This window comes from Molothrus aeneus, chromosome 5 (genome assembly GCF_037042795.1).
Source record: "Molothrus aeneus isolate 106 chromosome 5, BPBGC_Maene_1.0, whole genome shotgun sequence".
NCBI lineage: Eukaryota > Metazoa > Chordata > Aves > Passeriformes > Icteridae > Molothrus > Molothrus aeneus.
The window spans coordinates 9430878-9454347 of NC_089650.1; the positions used below are offsets into that span (position 1 = coordinate 9430878).

The 23470-nt window shown below is 43.3% G+C and overlaps 1 protein-coding gene across 1 annotated transcript in view; it reads right to left on the reverse strand.

The window, feature by feature from the left end:
- STAB2 (stabilin 2) overlaps nucleotides 1-23470 on the reverse strand; it is an 82080-nt gene that overhangs the window by 28340 nt on the left and 30270 nt on the right. Inside the window, 22 exon segments of the mRNA XM_066549796.1 lie at nucleotides 1403-1479; nucleotides 2517-2562; nucleotides 3955-4050; nucleotides 4900-5095; nucleotides 6216-6311; nucleotides 7129-7182; nucleotides 7389-7394; nucleotides 7775-7900; nucleotides 8970-9101; nucleotides 12024-12131; nucleotides 12250-12342; nucleotides 12477-12554; nucleotides 13455-13569; nucleotides 13929-14065; nucleotides 16830-16877; nucleotides 17877-17972; nucleotides 18494-18589; nucleotides 18974-19132; nucleotides 19317-19410; nucleotides 20400-20580; nucleotides 21924-22035; nucleotides 22527-22618. Of these exon segments, the coding sequence (XP_066405893.1) occupies nucleotides 1403-1479; nucleotides 2517-2562; nucleotides 3955-4050; nucleotides 4900-5095; nucleotides 6216-6311; nucleotides 7129-7182; nucleotides 7389-7394; nucleotides 7775-7900; nucleotides 8970-9101; nucleotides 12024-12131; nucleotides 12250-12342; nucleotides 12477-12554; nucleotides 13455-13569; nucleotides 13929-14065; nucleotides 16830-16877; nucleotides 17877-17972; nucleotides 18494-18589; nucleotides 18974-19132; nucleotides 19317-19410; nucleotides 20400-20580; nucleotides 21924-22035; nucleotides 22527-22618 (2238 nt within the window).

Consider the following 23470-nt stretch of genomic DNA (forward strand, 5'->3'; position numbering starts at 1 on the left):
ACTGGTACCCCCACAGATTTACTAACATTTTTTGAATGAGTCTTTCTGAATTAGGAGGCCACAGATTTCATTGGTGCCAGTTATTTAATACATGTTATTGTTTCCAGAGGGAAAGCTGAAATGGTGTTTCTAATCTGGAATGTTAGAATTCATCCAGGACTGACTTTCAGTAACTTTCTGTCTTCCAATTCTGCCCATTTCAACAAAACACCAAAAAAAAAGAGAGGAATGTTTGTGTTCATCTCTAGTTTAAATAGCCATTTAAGTGTTCCCTGAGCTTGACATTTTCTGCACACAGATCGTATAACTTCTCTTGCAGGAGGCCTAGAGTATAATACCACCTAGCCCTGCTGTGACAACAAGTCTGGGTTCTTATTCAGATGGATACTCATAATGTTACTCCAGCTTTGAGCTGGATGAGCTGGATGCTCACAACTTGAGAGCAGGAAGGGAGTGAGCCTGGTCTGATCTTCAGTGTGACCCAAATCAGCCTGAAATTTGCCTTAAGTTTTGCTTCAAATGACACTAAATGGCTCTTTCATCAATTTCAGGCCAGGGAGTTGATGTTTTTCTGCAAGTAGTGTCACTATGGGTGACCTGTGTCACCCAGCTCTTCCTGCCCATGGGGAATTGCCCCCCAACAGATTAAAATGGATTTGTCTGTTTTGTGCCAGAAGAGAAAATGAAAACAGGCAGAGTAAGAGTGGCAAAATCTGGGATTAGGATGCTGCCAGCCATTGTGAATAAGTAAAAAAATAGGCCTCTGTCTGAAAAACATTAGTATTTTAATCAGTTAAGAATTAAGAAAAAATATGATTAATTATGATTAGTGTAGCTGGAAGCAGTCTGTTTTGGATAACCCAGATTTTTGGAGGAACATCTGGAATAAGGTGCTATTATCCCTTTCTGAGGGTCTCTTAAATCTCTCTAGTCTAAAGAAATGGATTTTGCCACACCAGAAACCTGAGCAAGTTCAGAAAGCTGAGGAAGTGGTTGAGCTATACAGCTTCCAATAGCTGGAAGTGTTATTGTGCCCTGAATTGGCCTCTCTTTGCTGGGCTTTGTTGGGAAAGGGAGTAAAAGTCACAAACCAGGTTTCATTACTCTGCAAACAATGGGGCTGGGGTTGTGCACAGCATGTTCCCTTTTCTCTGCTCTCCCTGAGCACAATGCCTCACAACTTGGAGATTTGGAGCCCTTTGTTTGCCGTGAATCTGCACCTGTTGGGCTGCTGTTTGTTTTGAGGGAACTGGCAACAATTCCTGTTTTTTAACTGGTGCTTAGGGAACTGCTCATCTCTCACCAGCTCTACTGTGACCAGAGACTGCTTCAAGCATTCTTCTTTGGTTTCTTTTTTAATTTTTTTTTAATTTTTCAAAGGGAAGAAACAAAGTTCACTTGCCTGTGCAGAATGTCCCGTTCCCCTCAAAGCCAGCTGCACACTTGCAATAGGCAGTGCCATTTGATAGGAGGAGGCAGCTAATGAAATAAAAGGAGGGAGGCATCATTTAACAGAGAGGAAAAAAAAAAAATTGGGCAGGTCTTTTGTATAGCCCTTGTTTTTGTGGGTGTTTCTGAAGGTAATGTTGCATAGAAATAACAAGGCATTTAACCGTACAGTAAGAGGTAGCTAAAACCATAAAAATGGATCCAGCTGGACCAAGCTTTTGAAATGTGTTTTGGATGTATTATTTTAGGTATTACAATTCCATGCTTTGGTGTTTGAATATCCTATTTTTTTGTGCAGAACTAGAGAATTTGTATTTGTACAAAAATCTGTGCACAATTTTTGTCTGTGTGCACCCAGTTTGGAGGGATACAGCCAGCACCATTCATCATTACCCCCTACTCCTGCCATGCCTGCACCTCTCCTCAGACCTACAGGTGTATGTCAGTGGATGAAAAATACACAAGACTGCTTCTGTCAGAAACACAGTCTTGATTCTAGAACATGTGGGGTCCCTATGAGCAAATTTGAGAGCGTAGTTTTGCCAAAAAAATCCTGGTAAAATATTGCTGCTGTGAACTGAAGGTCACAAACACTCAGGGGAGAGAATGACCTGCATCTGGGAAAAAGGGGGTTTGCCCCTCTGGTTTCTCAGCTCTTAGAGAAGAGCTGTGGCTGAAAATGAGGAGCCTTTCCAGCCAGTTTTCCTTGGGTTTCTTTCAGATGTCTTGACTAGTGTAAATCTTGCTGCCTGGTCAGTGGTGAGGGGACAGCTGCACTTCAGTAAATGGCTCAATGGGGCTCACTTGCTCCTCTGAAAATTAGTTAGTGTCCCAATATTGGTGCTGGACTGGTGAGAGCATTTTTTTGTTGTTGTTTGTATATTTTGATACGAAGAGAGGAGACATTTGAACTTTCTGGCCTCTTCACCATGTACATAAGATTTACATTGCTCCTTATCTCTGAGATATGCTGCTGAGAAGCCATGAGCAAGGTGGACTTGATTTTTGCCTTGCAAGAGGTGCCCTTTTTCTCCCCTCTCCTCTAAATGAGTACATTTCATACATACTTAGCACTGGTGTGGCACGAGGCGTTGCATGCGTCATCTTTGATTTCTGCAAGTGGAAAAAAAAAAAAAAGAAGTAGGGATCAGAACCTTTTGGGTCAACATCCTTCTCATTTTAGAGTCTTTTGTTCCCACCATGTGGAGCTGGAGGCTGAGTTGTGTGACAGACAACTGTGCTCTCAGTCTCAATAGAGGCTCTGTAGCATTCACATTTTTTGAAAAAATTCTTTTGCTTAGGATTTTTCTCTTGGGAAGCTGAGAAGCTTCAGAGAAAAAGAAAGTGATTTTTATTTCACTTGTTTTTCTTGTGTTTTGCTTTTTTAGTATGTGTTTAAAGATTGTTTACTCACAAGTAATTGTTTTATTGGATTTTAGTGTGAGTTGTTTTAACTCTTTGGCCAATCAGAGCCAAGCTGTGTCAAGACTCTTTCTAGAAAGAGTCACAACTTTTTATTATTATCTTTTTAGCATTTAGTAAGAATTCTTTCTGTATTCTTTAGTATAGTATAGTATTTTTAATCTACTATAATATCATAAAGTAATAAATTAGCCTTCTGAAAACATAGATTCATCATCCCCGCCTTTGTCAGAGCTTCCCAACAAATACAATAAGACTCCACCTGTAGAGTCTGTATAGATCAGTGGATACCACTTAAATGAATTTGCAAGGAAGAGTTGTGTAATATTGCCAGGAAAACATTTCACCTGTTGTCATTTACCTGTATTTAGTCTGGTGAGTCTTGTATAATACTAGAATTATATAAGGGTAGGTTTTCTAAAGGAGCTGAAAGTTTTCTCAGAGCATATATAGCAACCCTCTTGCAAAACTGTAATTATTAATAATTTTTTCCCTGGGGAAATTTAAAACTGATCTTGAATGCTATTGTAAATGTACTTGTAAAATTTTTAAATTTCTAGAGTTTTCAAAACTCTAGCTAGAGTTTTGAAATAGTTACCGAGTGCATTTTAATTATGTATAAATAGAATATAATGTGATTTGATATAGAAACTGTATTAAGCCAGCACAAGATGATTTATTTGCTAATTATTTTTTATTGTATTAACAAGAACATAATTTAATATCTGGTGTTGTGTAGCTAAATCAACTTTTAGAAGCACTTGAGATGTTTTGATCTGAGGGTCAAAATGTGCTGGGTAATCCTGCTCTGGAAAACATTATAGCTTTAATAAATGGGATATTTTTTTTGGGGCAGATAGAGGGAGACACAGGTAGAGAATTAGCAAAGTAAGCGTTTCAGTGTCATGAGTGGTGTCTCAACCAGCTCTCTAACAATGCAGTAATTAATTGCCATAGCACAGGAATGTGACCCATGCTTCACTGCACGTGGGAAGCTGCACTGGGATCTGATTGTGGCTCTAGTTCTGTCCTTTTCTGAAATGCTCACCTTTTCCCTCAGAGGAAAAGAGGCAGGACACTCACCAGTGTCACAGGTCACTCCTCTCCAGCCAACGTCACACTCACAGGAGCCATCCCCGTCGATCCCGCTGCTGCATTTCCCATGGACACAAGTGCACACTGTGGGAGAGATGGGGACAAGCTGCTGTCCCTGACAGTGTGGCAATATGGGCAGCAAGGGGCAGGAAGGACAGCAGGGGTGGCCCAGACATCACCTGCTGATGGCACCTTCTGCTCTAGGCTATTTGAAGAAAGGCGCTGTCTTGTGCCCTTTGGTTTCTAATTATTTAGCAATAACTCTAAATGCAAGCTGTGCTTATATTGCCTCTATTCCCAAATACAGGGTCTGAAACTGTATATTAATGGGAAAGAATTGGTGGAAAATAGCAGTGCTACAGAGGATGGTTCTTGCTGGATTCTTTTCTGAGTCCGTGGTGTGACAGAGTAGAAAGCCCTGTAGAAAGCCTTTTCTACTGTTTTGGAGTAGAAATTTCCAGCCTAGAGATTAGAAAGACAGCACCATAATGGGGAAAGAAAAGGGGTTAATGATGTTTTTAAGCCTGGCCTATTAGGAAGTGCTGTACCTTTCTGGAACGTGGACTGAACATGGTTAGAAGATAAAAGGGGAAGGTTTGGACCCGTGGATGGGTCTTGCTGACTTCTTTTCTAAGTCTGTGGTGTGACAGAGTAGAAAGCCCTGTCTCCAGCCTAGGGCTTATAAAGAAAACCCCATAATGAGGAGAGAAAAGATGTTTTTAAGCCTGGACAATTAGGAAGTGCTGTACCTTTCTGGAAACTGGCCTGAATGTGGTTAGAAGATAAAAGGGGAAGTCACTGTCCCTGGAAAAGGGGTTAATGATATTTTTAAGACTGGCCTATTAGGAAGTGCAGTACCTTCCTGGAACCTGGACCGAACGTGGTTAGAAGATAAAAGGGGAGGGTTTGGGGTGTCTTTGGGGGGCTGGGTACCTTGGTCACAGCCTTGGCCGTATCTGCCCTGGCTGCAGCTCTCGCAGGCCGTGCCCACGAAGCCCTCCTGGCACTGGCAGGTGCCCGTGCCGTTGATGCCATCCAGGCACACGCCGTTCCCGAAGCAGGCGCTCCCGGCTCTCCCTGGGCACGGCTGGCACTGCGCGCCGAAGAAACCCGCGCAGCACTCCCTGCTCTGCAAAGGCAGAAATGCTGTGCCGAGGGACAGGGGGCAAGCAGGGAGAGCTGGATTTTTACAGGGGCTTTTAGGGATAGGGAAAGAGGGTGGGTGTGTTTGGGTCCAATCCAGCTGGCTGTGCCCCCCAGCCCGCACAATCTTACATGGACAAAAGGCGAAAGACGAGAACCGCTCTTCTCCACGTGGGGATAAATGTCCTAAGATAAATGTCCAGGAGACCCACCAGATGGAAAAGAGGCTCTCCCCTTCTCATGGGGGACTTTTAAACCCAGGGGAAGGGGGGACAGAGGAAGAGGACACAGCCAAAGGGATACAAGTGAGGAGGGCTGAGGGGAGGAGTAACCCAGGGAGAGACCCCCAGCGCTGACACTTGTGGGGGGAAAAGGGGAAGACCATGTGGTGATAGGGTACAAATCATGTGGACAGTGCAAATTACCAAAAACCCAGTGCAAATTATCAAACACCCAGTGCAAGCAACTAAATAACTATTCAGTGCAATTTAACAAGGGTGAGTTTATATTGGGTATTAGGAAGAACTTATTTACTGTGGTGAGGCACTGGAACAGGTTTCCCAGAGAAGTTATGGGTGGACCCATGCCTGGATGTTCAAGGCAAGGTTGTGGAGTGCTGTGAGAAACCTGGTCAAGGGGAGGATGTTTTTGCCCATGGCAGGGTGGCTGGGACTAGATGAACGTTAAGGTCCCTTCCAACCTAAACTAGTCTTTGGTTCTGTGATTTTTAGCAGTACATCAGCTCTGCTGGTCTGTGACCACACTTCTCAATGTGCCAGGACACTGGCTGACACTGCCAGTCCTTGGTGGGACCCAGGTGCCCTTCACCACTGCAGGGAGAGGTGGAGAATTGCTAGGGGCAAGCAGAGGTTTACCCTTCCCAAGCCTGTGCTCCCTCTGCACCGCTGGACATGCAGAACTTTGTGTGCTGCAGCTATCACCAGTCTTTAACCTTCCAGTCTCTGCTGTGTCCAGAATAAAGGCCAATAAATATCCAGTCAGGAGCTGCCTTGACCTGCTGTGTGTGCTTAGTGGGGATGATGAGGAGGATGAAGCCCAGGGAAGGGGGTTCCTGGTTTTTACCATAACAGAAGCAGTGAACTCACAATGATGGTTTTGGCACACTTGGGCTTGCAGCCAATCTGGATGGTGTACTGTCTCATGTGGTTTTCTGTGAGGATACAGTACTTCTTCACCCCTGCCTGAGCAAATATTGGAGAAACAGATGCACTTCTGAGTAATATTGATTAGCTAGATTCAAATGTGTTAATAAATGGGACATTAAGTTCATGCATGCTGTGCACTGACTCACATATTCACAATTAAAATGAAGGAAATACTTTTAGAAATAGAAATGAACATATGATCAGTTTAACTCAGTGTCTTGTGGTGTTTTAAAGATATCTAAAGTTGTCTTTGCTCAGAACCAAACAGATACTATTCAAAAGTTTTATAATTTTCTTTTTTGTTTTTCACATTTTCTGACTTTTCTAATTCTTCTTGGAAAACCAAGTTATGAAGTTGTGCAAAAACAGCTGTTGAAAAATGATCTTCTAGGTCTGAACAAAATTGGGCAAAGATTGTTTGCTGAGGAAACATTTTGATCTCAATATACACTTGTGTGAGTAGATTGAGACAAGAATCCATCCAGCTGCTCATTGTAAAGGAAATGTTAATGAGTTTTTGTATTTTTTTTTTTTACCCATGAAAAGTTAAATTTGGTTTTGCCAGTTTTTTACTTTGATGAGGCGGATGGGACTTAAGCTGCTTTGGAATATCATTACTGGCATAATTAATTTTAAAAAATAAATAATAAAGGGAAAGATATTTATGTAATCCCAATGGAGAATCTCTGAGGTCAGGGTGGATTGAGTCTCTTGACTATAAGCAATGTATGTAGCAGGCTGAGATAACTACTACATATTTTGGTGAAACTGAGACAATTATGTTAAAAAATAGGATTAAATGCATATATAGTCAGTTTTGATATGACTCTAGCATTAATGAAAAAATACTTACAATTTCTTTTGTTCCTGGGGGACAGCTTGATGGTTGAGAACAAATTCTGCACTTCTCCTTATGCAACACAAATGAGCGGTGGTTAACAGACTGTACAGAGCTGCAGGCAGGTTGTTTCATGGGAAAAGAATGATTTCCAGCCACATTTCTAAATCTAGTGCTTGAGGTACATTATCAGGATAACCCCTTTGGTAAAGAGGGTGAGGGAAGCTGTCCTGCTCAGCAAGGGAGAATATCCCTGTGAGTGGCTCTGTGGGGACACCCTTCTCCCAGGGGGAAGAAGGAAAGAACATTTGGTCATTTTTTATTTGCTCTTCTGAAGTGATGCTTCCCACTTTATAAACAAGTGGTCTGGTTATGAAGATGTATTAAATAATGCATTGCTAATATTATCTGAATATTAGAGCTGAGGAATTTCTTATTATTCAGCTACTCTGACTGCATTTTATCCAGGCTGTCAGAACACTGATTTCAGGACCAAAGTAGTCTTAAGAGATGCTAAAAGCCCTGGAAGGAATATCCTTTGTGGAAAATGTGTGCATTCCTTGCTGGGAAGTAGTATCACATATCCTATACTTTTGAGCTTTGTTTGGCTGTGGGTTTCCCTGAGGGGCTTTAAGGTTCTCTATGAACTTCTGTCACTTACAATGATCACGGTATTATTGATATCACATCTGTTCTTCTGGATTTCCAGCACCTTTCCCAGTCCATGAATAATTCCTCTGTCTGTGGCAACATTTGCATAGCTTATAGGAGCATCATTTATGTACAGCTGCAAGAGACATGCAATCAGTTAGAGACTAGCAGGGGTGTCCCATGGCTCTGTGCTAGCCTGAGCATTAGAAGATGGAAGAAAGAGAGAAATGTGCAGGGGTCACCTAAGGAAAACCAGCAAAGGGTTCCCCAAAACTCACTCATATTCCAGTTGCTGCATTTAACTGCTTCACTGCCCTGGAGGGCAGGGGATGGCTTGCAGCCTGTTAAAACTTGTGAGCAACAGGATGTGGCAGAGCAGCTTTTCCCAAGGGGGGTAAAAGCTATGAAGAAGGAGCCTAAGACATGCCAAAAGGGTGGGTTTGCTGTGTCTGGGGGATATGGGGCTTCAAGGAAACCCTAACAGAAGCTGCTCTTTCAAGGAGGGAGCTTCCATCATCTCAGTGCTACCCCACACCCTCATTGTGCCCTCGCCAGCAAGTCCCACTGCAGGTGCTTTTTTAAGGCTCAGCAGTGGGCAGAGCAAACAGCAGGGCTGAAACTTCTGTAGAAGATTTCTATCTTCCTTTGCCTATGCCCACAGGGACTTCTGGGACAGAGAAGGAGGACCAAGCTCCCTGCCTGGCCCTGTCTCTTAATCTTGCTGTGACTGATTTTTCCATGAGTGGTATTGAAAGGCAATTCATATTTGTTGAACAGAACTTTGAGTTGTTAGGATTGAAAGTGGAGTGAATCCACAGAAAATAGAAATTATAAAACTAATATTATAAAAAGTTTTATTTGAAGTTTTATAATTGAGGGCAGGTTTCTAATAGCTCTTGGAAGTCGGATTAATGACTGCTCTGGAATTCAGGCTTGAAGCTGCTAGAGACCAATACCTAAAATTCAATTTTAAATGTGAACAGCACAACTGAAATCAAATTCAATCAAAGATAACTTCAAGGGTGACTTTAAATTAAGCAGGTCTGAGACAGGCCTTGCATTTGAGTGACAACTTTTGTGCTGCTGAGTCACAGAAGCTAATGAGGGATGCAGAGCTCCTTTAGACTCCATGTCAGTTTGAAGCTGAAGCTGGATTTGTAGAAAGCAGGAAACCTGTTTCTCCCAGCAAGTGCAGACAGCAGTACCTGGCTGTTGTGGAGGAAGAACCCAACCTGGTAGGAGAAGCCCAGCATGGTCTCCCTGTGCATGCCATTGTGCAGGTTGTTCTTCAGGAGCTTCTCATCCAGCACAACATGGTAGCGGATTTGGCCTTCATCCTGCCAACACACAATTGCATTCTGAGTTACCTAATAAAGATGGAAAACCTCCTGGGTATAGCATTTTCCAAAGAGTTTAGGCCAAACAGAGATTGCCTGAATTAAAAAGAAACTTCTCCAGTGGGTAGGTTATTTCATTTTCCCTCCTGTAGTCAGCCTGCATTCTTGCCACAATGAAAATGTTATTGACCATGGAGGATGAAAGGCTACTGAACTGGGAGGAGCAAGCTTTGCTTGAGCCTGTAGTGTGTTTCTGTGCATAGGGCTGGCAGCTGAATTCAGGGAAAAGTCAGGTGATTTTTAGGACTCTGAACTTCATGGGTTCATTTGACATGAAGGGTTGTATATTCATGAGTGTGTTTTTATGGTCTTCCCATGCCTATTCCTTATTCCTTTGGGAATCCCTGAATAAGCTCTAGGGGAATAAACTGTGGTGAGTGTTTAGAGTAAATTTTGTATCTATTTATATTTTCATATCTATATATATATATAATCTTTAAGGGCATCCTCAGTCAATAACGACTACTTTTAATTGTCTATAATTGAAAACTTTTCTATGCCTGGTTGGTAGAGTACATTCATATTCACTATAAAATGATGAAGTTACTGTCTATACATCAAAATTTGTTGTGGGTTTCCCAAGGCTTCTAGATCTTGTTCTGAAGCAGGAGACTCCCAGAGCTCTCCCTGACTAGGAGGGGGAAGCAGAAGCAGGATGTGTTGATGAGAGATTGGCCAATGTGACAGAGGCTGGAGTGTTTGGGGAGTTTAGGAGCTGTCTAACCAACAGACAGTGCAGCTGCAACTTTGTCTTTACAATAAAAATGTGCTTCTGGGAAATTCTGTTGCCCACTGTCCCCTTATCCTGAATCTCCATGCTGCTCCCGCTCCTTCAAAAGTGTGGGAAAGCATGAAGCATCTTCAGGATGTGAGATTTGTGATGTTGCCTGGCTGTGCCTACAGAGTAAAAGAGTGGCCTTGACATCTCTTAGGGCTGGCCTTGTTCCACAGATTTGGCAAAATATATTTGCAGATGAGAAAGTGGGAATTAAGATAGAGCTAATCTCCATCAGTGTCCAGCTCTATTTAATCTGCTGACTTTGAGGAATTGGAGGAAAAGCTAACACTGATCCATCTTGATTTCTGTCTTTAATCCCCAGCAGAGTTAGGACATTTTGCCCCCATCGGGGCCAAGAAATGGGATCTTCTCTCTGTGCCAAACTCTTCACTCTGTAGCAGAGTTCTCCCAAGTGTTTCACAAAGTGGTTAAGCCTCAGGCAGACTTAACCTTATGGTTGTTTTTTGATTTTTTTTTTCTTTTCTCAGATTCCCAAATCAGGCAAGGTTGGAAGGATGGAAGAAAGACTGAAGAAACATTGGTGAGTAGTGGAAATGAAAATTATTTTTCTGCATTGTGTGTAATCCATATTTACTGGGACTGATGCCTCATAGGAATGTGTCTCTGAAAGTTCATTAGAAATTCTTCTTGTAGGGATGTGGAAATGATGATGTGACAAGAAACAACTAAAAGTGTCCAAAAGCCATCTGAGCAGATGGAGCTTGATCACTTGTGAACATGGGACATTTGCCATGGCTCTGCTGTTGTTGGTAAATGGTTTGGGATGAGTCATGTGAGCCCTGTGCTCCTCAGCTTCCTGACTGTAAATGGAGACCATGCAAGTAGGGATAGAGTGTGGATAAATATTTTTGGAAGAGACAGGCAAGAATTAAAGCCACTGGGCAAATCGTGGGTGAAGCTTCCTCTGCAAGGTGTGTGGCTCCTGATATGTGCAATCTATAAAGCTGATTCAAATTGGAGAAAATATGAAGAAAGCTGCTGGGATAAAGCAGAAAAAGGATAGTTTATCTTGGTAGGAAGGCAACAAGGGTGAGAAGGGGGTTTGAGCTTGTAAATATGTCAGGGTACAAATGCCAGAGAGAGTGTTGCTGCAGCATTCCTGCAGGAGTGACAAGGCCAGCATCTGGATAGTTTTAAGAAAGACTCACAATATTTCATGGCATTATTAATGATGGGTATTATTGATGTCAGGGGACTGGAGTTTGTTTACCTAAAAAACTCATTTCAGCATTTTTTCTTGTCACTCCTGTACTGACCTTCTTTACATAAAAAAAACCTCTCTCAAATCCCAAACAAAAAACAAAAGTCTACTGACAAGACTTTTTTCAGGGAAAAGTCAGATGATTTTTAGGACTCTGAACTTCATGGGTTCATTTGACATGAAGGATTGCATATTCATGAGTGTTTTTATGGTCTTTCCATGCCTATTCCTTATTCCTTTGGGAATCCCTGAATAAGCTCTAGGGGAATAAACTGTGGTGAGTGTTTAGAGTAATTTTTGTATCTGTCTAGCTATATTTTTATATCTATAGATATAATCTTTAAGGGCATCTTCAGTCAATAAAGACTACTTTTAATTGTCTTTAATTGAAAACTTTTCTATGCCTGGTTGGTAGAGTAGATTGATATTTCATTGTAAAATGATGAAGTTACTCTCTATACATCAGAATTTGGTGTGGGTTTCCCAAGGCTTCTAGATCTTGTTCTGAAGCAGGAGACTCCCAGAGCTCTCCCTGACTAGGAGGGGGAAGCAGAAGCAGGATGTGTTGATGAGAGATTGACCAATGTGAGAGAAGCTGGGGTGTTTGGGGAGTCTTGGAAATTGTCACCATGTTTTTAATCTAGAGAAGGCCAAAACAGAACATATAGCAAGGCTCTTCCAGCAGCTCAGGAAAATACAGGTAGATTCATCCCATTTCAGCTTCTTTGTTGTTACAGACAAAACCTAACTTACTGGATTTCTGGGAAACAAATCTCCCTATATCTGTGTCCTCATAACCCATCCACTTGAAACAAAGATGAAATACTGAGCTGTTAGGACAAACCTTGTGAGTTATACATACCAGAGTAGCAGATTTCTTATCCTTTAGGTAATTTTCTATGGCATCATCACTTGGGGCAAAGACTGTGTATGTGTTTGCTGCTTCTATTTCGTTAGCCAGATTGTATTGCTGTTGTGAAACACATTAAAAAAAAAAAAATCAGAATGACCACTGGTAGTCTGAAATGCAAACAAAGCAGAGAGCTTCCTCTGCTCTGAAACACTGAGAGCATGGTGTGAAAGCTTACAATAATGTAGCCCCTGAAGAGGGAGTAGTCGGGCATTTGCTCCAGGCGGGCCAGCAGCCTTGGCAGGACAGCGCTGCGCAGCGGGGTCAGCACCTGCAGGGGAGCAGACACCCCACATCACCTGCAAGCATCACGTGCAGGGCAAAACGCTGCTCTGTGCACAGTGTTCTCCACAGGAGGTTAATGGTTTTGTGGTGCAGAAAAATCCTGATTGATATATCGGATACCTTATCGATGACGTGAATGACCCCGTTGGTGGATGCGATGTCGCTGGCCACAAAGTGAGCGCCCTCGAGGGTCAGGTTCTGCACAAGGGAGAGGAGAGAGGCTTTGCCTCGGCCTTGTTGGGGTGGTGCTTCCCAGCAGCTCATCCTGTGCATTTCCACACCTTCCCAAATGCTTGCCTGGGGATGTACCATGGCACCACTAACTCACACCAGAGCCTGGGTGACCCTCAGGGAGTTGCGCACAGGGGAGGGGACCTGGGGACCCTTGGCTGTTCCCTGGGTGCAGACTGGCAAAGCCCTGGGCTGGCAGCACAGGGGCAGGCTGAGCTCTGAGCTGATTCACACCCTCCCAGCTCTGTGCAGCTTTGAAGGACCCTGTTCTTAACTTTTCCTTTAGAGTTTGGAGGTGGGGGGAACTTCCCTCTCCCTTAATGGGGATGAAGTGCTTAAATGTGACTTGTGTATTCCCAGGAAATCCTCCTCAGAACATGGAATTTACCTGGTAAAACGGCTAAGGGGGAAGGGCTGTAACTTATTTACCATTAAAAATACCCTCAGGTGGTTTAGGACTATCAAGTTGCATAGGTGGAGATGTGTGTTATCACTGCTTCCTCCTACCTTCCCTGTTCCCTAAATTATTTGATTTCCTTGATGCTCTTTGTATTAATTTAGCTCACACAGGCTCCTCCAAGGATTGCCATTCTGCTTGGTTACAGCTGTCCAGTGTTTGCAGCAGCTACTGGGGCATTAGAAATAATTAATATTTTGGACAAATTTTAGTGATGTAAAGTGGTGGAGAAAAACAAGGTAATGTTTCTCCCAGAGGGCCCCATAAAATTGAACTATGCCTTTAATTTTATAGCATGTAGTTTAAAAAAAATGAATAATGTGTGTGTGGTTTTGTAATACAAGAAAGCCAGTGGCAGTGATGGCCAGGTTTTGGTGTGTGATACCACAGTGGTTTGCAGGTCATCTCACCCCATTTTCTTTGGACAAGTGTAGGAATTTGCTCTGTAGCGATGTTGGCAGCATGTCAGAGGACGATAATTTCTGGAAATCAGCAAAGCTGTAAGCTCCTGTCAGTACATGATACCTAAAGGAAATTAAATGGATTTGAAGGTTTTGTATTTTCTCTCTTTTTTCTTTGTCTTATTTCAGATAAACATGCTTAGTCTGTCCTAAATGGTAGTTTTAAGCAGGAATTGCTTCTACAACACCTTGTTCAGCTATGTTTTTATCTTTACACATTTCTGACATAATATAAATAATGCCTTTTTTCCCAGTGGCCTTGCTACAGAGATTTATTTATATGCCACTGGAACTAGAAGGAGACTCCTGTGCCCTTCCTTTAAAATCAAAATACCTGTCTTGTTCTGGTGGCTTCAAACCAAAGGCTTGTCTAGCATAAAAAACAGTTAATTTAAAAAGCCAAACCCCCAACAATTAACGTACTTAAGGAGAGTTGGAATGTTACTTTTTGACATCCAAAAGGCTTTCTCATCCTCATCCATGTTCTCAATGGCTTGCAGAGAAGGCACAAGGACAGTCAGGTTTGAGGTGGTGGACAGCACTGAGTTTATCTCGGCCTCCTGCATGGAAGTAAAGAGGGTAAAATAATTCATTCCAAGGATGGTCTATAAATAGTAGCTGGTGACATTTGAAGCAAGGTGTGGAGTATGTGACGTGCTTTGTGACCAGCCTGGAAAGGGAAAAACTATTATACTGAGCAATGACTTGAACAATATCACTTGCAGCTGCACAAAAATGGAAAACGAGTGCCTTTTCTTTGCAGAATAGATTGCCAGCATTGAAAGGGCAGAAATAATGTCCAGGTCAGAATTGGTTTTTATGATGACATACATAACTTGACCCCCACAAAAGGTAGCCTGTCTCGTAAGTTTTGAATTATGCACTTGAATGTTTAAAAAATAAATAGTGGTGATAAATGGAGGTGATAAATGCTAGTGGTTACTGATAAATTAAAGTAATTTGCTCTTACTGTTGTAATTTGCTCCATGCTGTTCAATAGCTAGGACTATGAACCATGATATGAGAAACTCCCATGACACAGTGTTCCCATTTGGAAGAAGACTATTTGACATGGCTGGGATTTTTTTCCAGATGTCCAAGAGTTATCTGTGTGCACTAGCACTGCAGTGGAGCTTGCCGCTGACAGCTCTAATTTTAGATGGGGATTGTCAGATCTGCAGCATGCATGAATTAATTAATCTTCCATGTTTTTATCTGCCTTAAGGATGGAAAGAGTTTCCACTGGAGAGGATTTTTCCAGTTGTGTTGAATTTTTTTTTTTTTTGAGTGAAAAATGGAAAGCTAAATATTTAAGTGTGATCTTGCTGAAGATGGGGTTCTCCAAGCTTTTCACAGGCTCCACAGCTTTCCATTTTTGATACTGCAAAACTTGAGGGAGCAATATGAGCTTGGGATCTACCTTTTTGCAGCTGGTTATGCTGCCTGGAAGCTGTTTTGGATAGTCCTTCATTACCCATATTGGGTTTTGAATCAAGAAGGGAATCAGCTCCCTTAAATAGCTGGGGATTTTGTCTCTGTTAAGATCATCTTTCTCCCTAGCCATCATCCCTATCACCTTCCAAATATTTAAATATAGAAAGAGCAACAAACTTCCCCTTCTCATCCTTCCTGGGAAGAAAGAAAAGAATTTGGTTATGGAAAGTGGTAAATATCACATTCCTGCTCAAGTACAAAGTTAAAAACCCACAGATGGATATGCCTCCCTATTTTGCTCATGTTTGTAGTTACCAGTGTTCATTTTAAGGGATAGCATTTCTCTGAAGTGTAGCAGAAATTTCCACATCACTTTCAATAGATTATACAGAATCTTCCCTCTGATTTGTTCCCCCATTATCTAAAGAGCATATTAGCAGGAGAACAGCATTTCTTATTGTGCCCATTTCTTTAAATTCTTTAGTTTCTCTCTACAGTGTCCAGGGCCACAATCTGAGCTCAGGGCCAGGCAGACACCTGTCCTGAATTAGCCACATGGAGCTCTCTTCAGAAGCTCCCTGAGGTGTTCCTTGCAATTATGTACTTTAATGAGCCCCAAGCCATCTAACTTTGAAAAGCCTTGAAGCAGCTGATGTGCTGTGACTTCTGATGCTATTCATTAACACATCACTGTCCTTTCTTGTTCACCACGTGTTTGATGGACACTTCTTACATTTAGGATTTAAGTTCTTGTGGGAGCAACCAGTTTTGATCTTTATTCATACAGTTCCAATCACAGTGGGGTAGGTCCTTAATGTTACTGCTGCTCCAGTAATAAATGACAGCATGGGAAAATAGAGGGTAGATTTTTAGTGTATCCAGAACTTTGGGGTTTGAAACCTATTTTGGTGCTTCCTCCATAATCTGGAGCCAAAGAAGTTAATCTTTCATCACTGAGGTTGCTCAGCCTGGAGAAAAGAAGACTTCAGGGAGAGCTTTTGTGGCCTTTCAGCACTTACAGGGAATTGCAAAAAAAGGTGGGGCAGACTTTTTAGTGGGGCCTTTTGCAAAAGAATAAGGGACAATAGTTCTAAACTGAAAAAGGGTGGATTTAGGTTTGATATAAGAAAGAATTTATTTTTTTTAAACAATGAGGGTGATAAAACACTGGAAGAGGTTGCTCAGGGGTGTGGTGGATGACCCATCCCTGGAGACATTCCAGGATCAGGCTGGGCAGGACTCTGAGCAGCCTGACCTAGCTGAAGATGTCCCTGCTTATGGCAGGAAGATTGGACCAGATGGACTTTAAAGGACTCAAACCATTCTATGATTCTATTTCCTGCACCTCAGGCAGGCCTGCACAGACTGAGTGCTTTCCTGCTCTCTTGCTCCCCACTGTCCAGCCATACACTTGCATTTTCCTGCCACGGGGCATTTGAAAATGGGGGAGGGTAGGGCATTGCCTTCCCTTGCCACTTGTCTTTTATTGAATGAGAGAAGTTGAAAGGAGACATCTGGGGTCCTGTCCAGACTCTGCTCACACCCTGCTGGTGCTCATCTGGGCTGCAGTGTGTTTTCATGCAAAATTAGTCATGGCTTATGTAGCTCCCTGCCTCAGAGAGCAGGCTTGGACCCAGCTCTGCTGCTTGTGGAGCTTCCTTACTCGCTGAATTTGGGTTCAGAAGTTGGTTTTCAGGCAGAAATAGGGAACCAGATGGTCAACCCCCCCCACAACAGGCGGGAAAGGCACCCTGACGTCTCTCCAGATTTTCAGCTTTCTTTCTATGATGGAAATATTGCTGTGAGACCTCCCATTTCTAAACTCTACAAGGCTCGTGTTTTTCTGCAAACTTGAACATACTATAGAAATTAACCACCAAGTGTACTTACATTAACCCACTGGTTAAAAGCAGCTGCTTCTGACAGAGTGGATAGCTCCTGATGAGAGAGAAGAGAGATCAATGAGTTTGTAAGCTGTAATTAGCTGTAACAATGTGCTCTTGGTTGTGGGGCAACCCACCATGTCTGGCCTGGCTGATGTGACATGGAAGAGGAGGAGGTTTTCAGTGTGTGTTAAAAGGGATGGCATTAATGTTTTTTGGTTTTTGGTGGGTTTTATATATATATTTTCTGGTAATAGGAAAGGAGAATTATCAATTCTTGAAAATCAGGCCATGGATTGCTTAGGTGTGTACCCAGCCTTGCTGTGTATTGTGACCCCAGGCTAAGCATTAATTTCCTGTGATTTTAAATTTAATTCTTCTCTTAACTCCATGCAAAATTGATTGAAGCTTATGTTGTTTTAGCTGATATTTGTACAGCATCTTACACATCATCCAGCCCTTATTCTGCCAGAGTACTTGGAACAGAGGTAGATGATAAGCAGGGGTGGCAGATAGTGCTGAGAGCCATGTGAGATTACTGCCAGGAGCTGAGTCTGAGGACACATTCATTTTTCCTGTGCTGTTAAATGCATATTTATTTCACCAATTGACTTGGTTTGGTTTTATCTGCCTGTGGGTCAGCACAGTTTGTTTCAACATGATAAATTGATCATTTCCACTGAGAGAGCCTGCAGGGCAAAACTTCAGAAGAGTTGACTGCTTGGTGCTCCCAGCTGGGAGGTTGGTGCTTAGCACTTCTGTAGCTCTGGACTCTGAGACTGGTGTTTTTCAATTTGTTTTCAATTTCAAATTTTCAATTTGTTTGAAGCCAGAAATATGCTCTGCTCCCTTAGGCCCCTTTCCAAGCCATGTCTTTAAACACAATTTATGAATCAGGCGAGTGGTCCCACCGGACCATCCTTTGTAGAGATCACTGGTGGGCATCATATCTTTCTGACTGTTTGAAAAGGCTTTGCTGCTCTCTCTGGTTAAGATGCAGGGTGAGACCTGTGCAGCAGCTGCTGTGCCCAGAGCAGGTGACCCCAGCACTTACATCTGCAGCGTTTCCATAGCAGGTCCTGCCATCCCCCTCGTAGCCCTTTGGGCACACACACTGCCAGCCACGGGAAGACTCAAACTGACAAGTTGCCTTTGAACCAGAAAGAGAGAGAAGTTGTCAAACAATCACTGCCTACACGTTTGAAGCCCTGTTTCTTCACCTGACTGTGGCAGATCCATCCTCTGCTCCCCAGAGCTCCTCACCTCAGCTCTGTGCCCCACCTGAGGATGGAACTACAGGGCACAGCAGAGCACATGCAGCTGCTGATAAAGCTGATAGATGCCTGGGTGGAGACTGACTTGGGTAAATATCCCAACAGGATAGTGGATCTAAGTTGTAATTTCTGGTAGAAAAATAGCATTTATTTATTCCAGGCTTGAGATAATCCTTCTGTACTGGCAGATTTGGAGCAGCCCTTGCAGTCTATCCTCAGCTCATGTACCATACTGATGTGGTTCACACAGTTTTTGGTGCTTGTAGAACTGCTTGGAAAGTGCTTTCTCCAAAGGGAATTGCAGGCTTGAAATGGCAAATAAATTCTATGGTGTGCGCAGGAGGCAAGATGTGATATGAATCTGAACACTTTGTGCAGGGAATGATTAATTACTCACCAGATGATGGCATTTTCCATTTTGTTCCAGGCATGAGTTTATGGGTGTGCATTCAATTCCATTCCCCTGAAATCCATCCTTACACTTACAGTCATTCTGTCATTTCAATAAAACACAGCAATTCATTAAAATGATTAAAATAGCATTCATATTCTAGACATGGTGAATTAGTTTCTCTGTGTTTCCATAGCTTGGCATTGACTCCAGTGGAATGACACTGACTAATATCTGCAGAAGACCTTCATACCTGACATCTACTAATGCACTTTCTAAAAATGTGTTTGCTGAAAGAGCAAGAGAAAGGAGGGAACACTGGGGCTGGAATTTAAGGATACTGTTTTGCATAGAGAGCACCACGTGGAAACAACATCATGGCTGTGAGGGAGAGCAGGATTTTGGGAAGAAAACAGGGTAGGAAGCCCAAGCCCAAGCCCTGGGAGAGCAGAATGGCTGAGGACATGCATGGCTGTGAGGACCTACCTGCCCTGGCCCAATGTAGATGCAGGTGGCATTCCCGTGGCACCGTGCCGTGCTGGGCAGCAGGCAGGGGTTGATGGCTGAGCAGTCCCTCCCATCTCCTGTCCATCCTGCCTGGCAAACACACCTGTGCTCCTCTGGGCCTGTCTGAACACACTCAGCCTAGGGGGAGATGCAGAGGCAGCCATTCAGGACATCTACCTTTAGCCATCAGGCTTGTCTGAGCTCTGGAGTGGGGTCTGGGGAAAGAGCCTGGAACTCCAATGAAAACCATGACTCTCATGTACAAGTTTCTGGCCAAACCTTCCTCTTTGCTTGCCTTTCTGTGGGAAAAGCGTGTACTTACATTGACATTGCAGCCACCAGGGTTTAAAACAGCACAAGGATCAACTTTGGTGCAGCTGAAGCCATCTCCCTCATAGCCAGGTTTGCAAACACAGCTACAGAGACAAGAGAAGGAAGGAGGCGTTACACGTGACAGGACAGCTCCAAAGCAAAGTGATTGTTTTCCACTGCTACATGCTATTTATAGGCAGCTTAAAATTGGTAACCTTGGATTCCTGATGGAAGTAGGTCAAGTGTGTACATTATGGGGTTTTTTTCCAAAATATTGACTGGGTTAATTGAATCAAATCAGGGATCCATTCTCTGCGTATGAGACAGGGAGTGAAATTAATTCTGACCTGATGTTATCATTGCAAAGTTCAGCTAACAGCTCTAAAATATTTATGGGCTGGCTTTGCTCTCTCTGTTACACAGAAGATGGCTGGGTGTGAGACAATGAGCCTTCCTGTTTCCCTGGGTCCCTCCCCAGGATTAGCCTTAATTGGAGGGAATTATTTAAGCACTCAGGTTCTGCAGCATCCCCCCTTGTGCTGGTAGTGACTCATTATGGATACACTTCAGCAAGAGGCAAACTTGCTGCATGTGAGGGCGGGCTTGAGGCAAGTGCAGGGCAGTTGAACCAGTAACAGAGTTTTGTGGGCAGGACTGGGGAACCTGTGCTAAGTCTGTGGTGCTGTGGCGTGCAAAACTTACCTGACCTGACCAGAGTGACATGGAAGTCTGAGATATCCAGTTTGAGATATCCATCCTCAAACTGTTGAGAATTTCAGGGCTTAAACTCCTAAATCACTAAGGGGTGATTAGAAATAACAGCTTCCTAAAACCTCTGTAGATGTTAGTAGGAAGGGAGGCTTGTAATCAAGGATCAGATCTGTATGCAACTATCAGTGTTAAATATATAAAGTACAGGATATTGAGAACTTGTAATTATTGTCTTGCAACTCAAGGCTGATGTGGTGCATGGTTTTGCTTGTTTGCTGCAGAGCAGGGTTGCAGTGGCTGCTGCCAGGGACTGTTTTGGTCAAGCAAACAGGAAAGAGCTGCAGCACAGTGAATATCAACTGGATGCAGGCTGCTGACTTACCTCACTGTGCCATCACTGAGCTGGCACTCTGCATGTGCATGGCAGAGCTGCAGGGAGGGCTCACAGGGAACAATCTGCTGCTCACAGAGTTTCCCTGTGTATCCAGCTCTGCAGGATCCAGGCAGGCAGCTCCCATCGCTGTCTACTCGGTTATCACACTTCCCATTAGTGCAGGGGCACTCTACCAGAGAGAAACCACAGTGTGCAATTCCACAGTGGAAAAAGGCATTTGTGCTCCCATTATTTGTGCTCCCATTATTTGTGCTCCCATTATTTGTGCTCCCATTATTTGTGCTCCCATTATTTGTGCTCCCATTATTTGTGCTCCCATCTCTACTCCTCCCATCTCTACTCCCATTTCTTATGAATCAGCTCTTCCTATTTTTTTTCCAAGAATCTCAACTTTTGTATTTTTTAATCTCACTCTGATGGGGGACTTTTGTTAATCATAGCCATGTCTTTTCAGATGTGTTTTATGGGCAACTATTTAAAACCTGTTGTATTTTCACACTGCTCTTATCGATGAATTTCAAAGTGCTTCAGAGAAGTAGGAGCAAAATGCTGTGTCCTAGACTATTAAAGTTATTGCATGACTTCTGTTGTGCTTTCAGTGACAGGGTAAGCCTTTAAACACTGAGCCCACAGATCCTCCAGGCTGCACAGTGCTGGGTACACAGAGCATCAGCACAGACCTACCAGCACATTGCTAGGACTGGGTGGATTAGTGCTGCTGGGGGCACAGCAATGTGCCCAGGGGACACAGCAGGAAAGCTTTGTGCAAACATTCCAAAAAGTGTCAGTGACTAGTCAAGCAAACACTTGTTACTTTGGTGGGACTGGAGTTTAGGCACTACCACAATTCCTTATGGAATTTGTGTCTTAGCTTTTGCCCATGTACCTTTGAACCTTCAAGGGAGCTTTGTTTCATGAATGGCAGGCTGTTTCATTGCAAAAAATACTAAAAATGGTTTTGTAGATGAGGAATGTATGTATGTTTGATGTTGTATATGCTGTAGATTCTCAAATGTACTATGGTTTGGCTCAGTAGGATTAAATCTGTCAGTGCAGAACTGTAAGCTATAAAATAGATCAGAAATTATTTAGTAAGGGTAGTTAAGTGGCCTAAACACAACCTGTTTATAGATCTAGTTGTTCTTAAATTACATATGTTGGTCATTGCAGGCAGAATCTGTTCTGTTGTGGACAACAGCAGATGGGAACAGAATAGCAAATATTTTCTTTTCAGTTACTTGTGTGAGGGAGACAGAAATCAAAAGAACAATGAATTAGTATAAAACAAGCTATGCCCCCTGCAAAAAGTCGTTTAGAATATTTACACAGACCCTAGCCTTACAATGTGTTCCTTTGAAATAGGAAATGAAAATACCCCAGGAACATCTTGCTCATCTTCCACAGGGACTGTTTAGCAACCAGGTAACTCCTGCCTGAACACCAGGAGGACCCAAAAGACCCTCTTGGGCTATTGCTCACACCCTTGTGCTGAGGCTGTAGAGCTGCACTTACCTTTGTCACACTGAGGTCCATATTTGCCAGGGTCTGAGCAGAACTGGCAGCTCAAGCCTTGAAATGCCTCAGAGCAAGCACAAGTGCCATTTCCATCCAGGCCATCCATGCACTGGGACATGGAAGGGAGGTGGTTGTTATGTATGAATTCAAACAAGTCTTTAGCCTAGAAAAGAGACTACATGCCTGTCCATATTTTGTGACTGGTAGACTCTCAGGAAAAACTCCAGCTTTGCTGAGACAGGTGCTTCAAAGAAAAGCTTTCTTTATGCTTTCTCTTTGCTGCTATATATTCTACCTTTCTTTGCAGTTTTTATGTGAGAATAGTGAGCTGGGAGGGGGGGTCATTACACTGTTGCAAATTAAAAGCATGAGAATGGGCCACAGCCTTGCCTGTGTGCTGTGTGCTGGAACCCTAGAAACCTGCAAATTTGGGCATCTGAGAGGTGACAGATTCCCTTTGCATCACTGGACACAGAGGAAGGGGGCAGCCCTTGTGGAGCCCAACATTCCTGTTGTGCAGAAATGCTCCAGGGGCTTTTGGGACACAGCTCATCCTTCCCTCACCCTGGAGTGCAGGGTGATGCTGGATGCTCTGCTTACCTGCCCATTCCCTGAGCAGGGTTTGGAGAAACCTCCTGGACATGGTCTGCAGTTAGGGCCAAAGAAGCCTTTGCAACACCTTGGTTCCTGCAAAATAAAGAAAATATACTCCTTTTCAGTGCTTCAGGGCAGAGGCAGTGCATAAAGACCAAATCTTTGTTGTGTTTCAGCCCTCTGAGAAAAGCCTGCATGGATGACTGTCTCTGAAAAGCCTTGTGTTGAGCCAGAACTCAGCTCTGCAATGGCCTGTTAAAAACCAGGATGGGTATTGACAGCTCAGTAAGGGGATGCACAGACCACCAGATATTTCCCTTGCTCTTACCAGACTCAGTGTTAGAAATCCCCATCCTGTCACCACTTATGAACATGCCAGTGGGTATCTGCTCATATTGTGTGCAGTCTCATATTTGTGTGCAGTCTCATATTTGCCAGTGGGAGTGCAGTGGAATTAGGATGCAGGCAGTTTCCTTGGAATCTGAGATCAGGAACCTCAGGATGTTTCACCCCAGGGAGATGCTGTGACAGCCAGACATGCTGCTTTGATCTCCTTCCCTCCCCTCTGCACCAGGGTGGGATTTAGCCACCATGCAGCTCTGAATGGCCTTTTCAGTTGTATGTTATTTTTGCAGTGGCCTCTTGATCTGCTTATTTATAAAGAGAAAGTGTATTAGAAAGGACTGATTTGCATGTGTGATTCAAGAGAACTAAGAATCAGCAAAAGGCTTACAAAGCTTATAGTTTTTAGGCCTCTGCCTGTCACTAAGTGGTGCTCATGAAGTGCAGAAGCCTATTTAAGGAGCCCCATAAGAGTGTAAGGACCTCTTAGGGCTAATGACTTCTGCCAGAACTGGACTGCCCAAGCAGTGGTTGGGGTGTGGCTCTTGTGACTGTTCCCCACTCATTGCTATCCCATTTCATATCCCATATCAGGGAATCCTGGCACA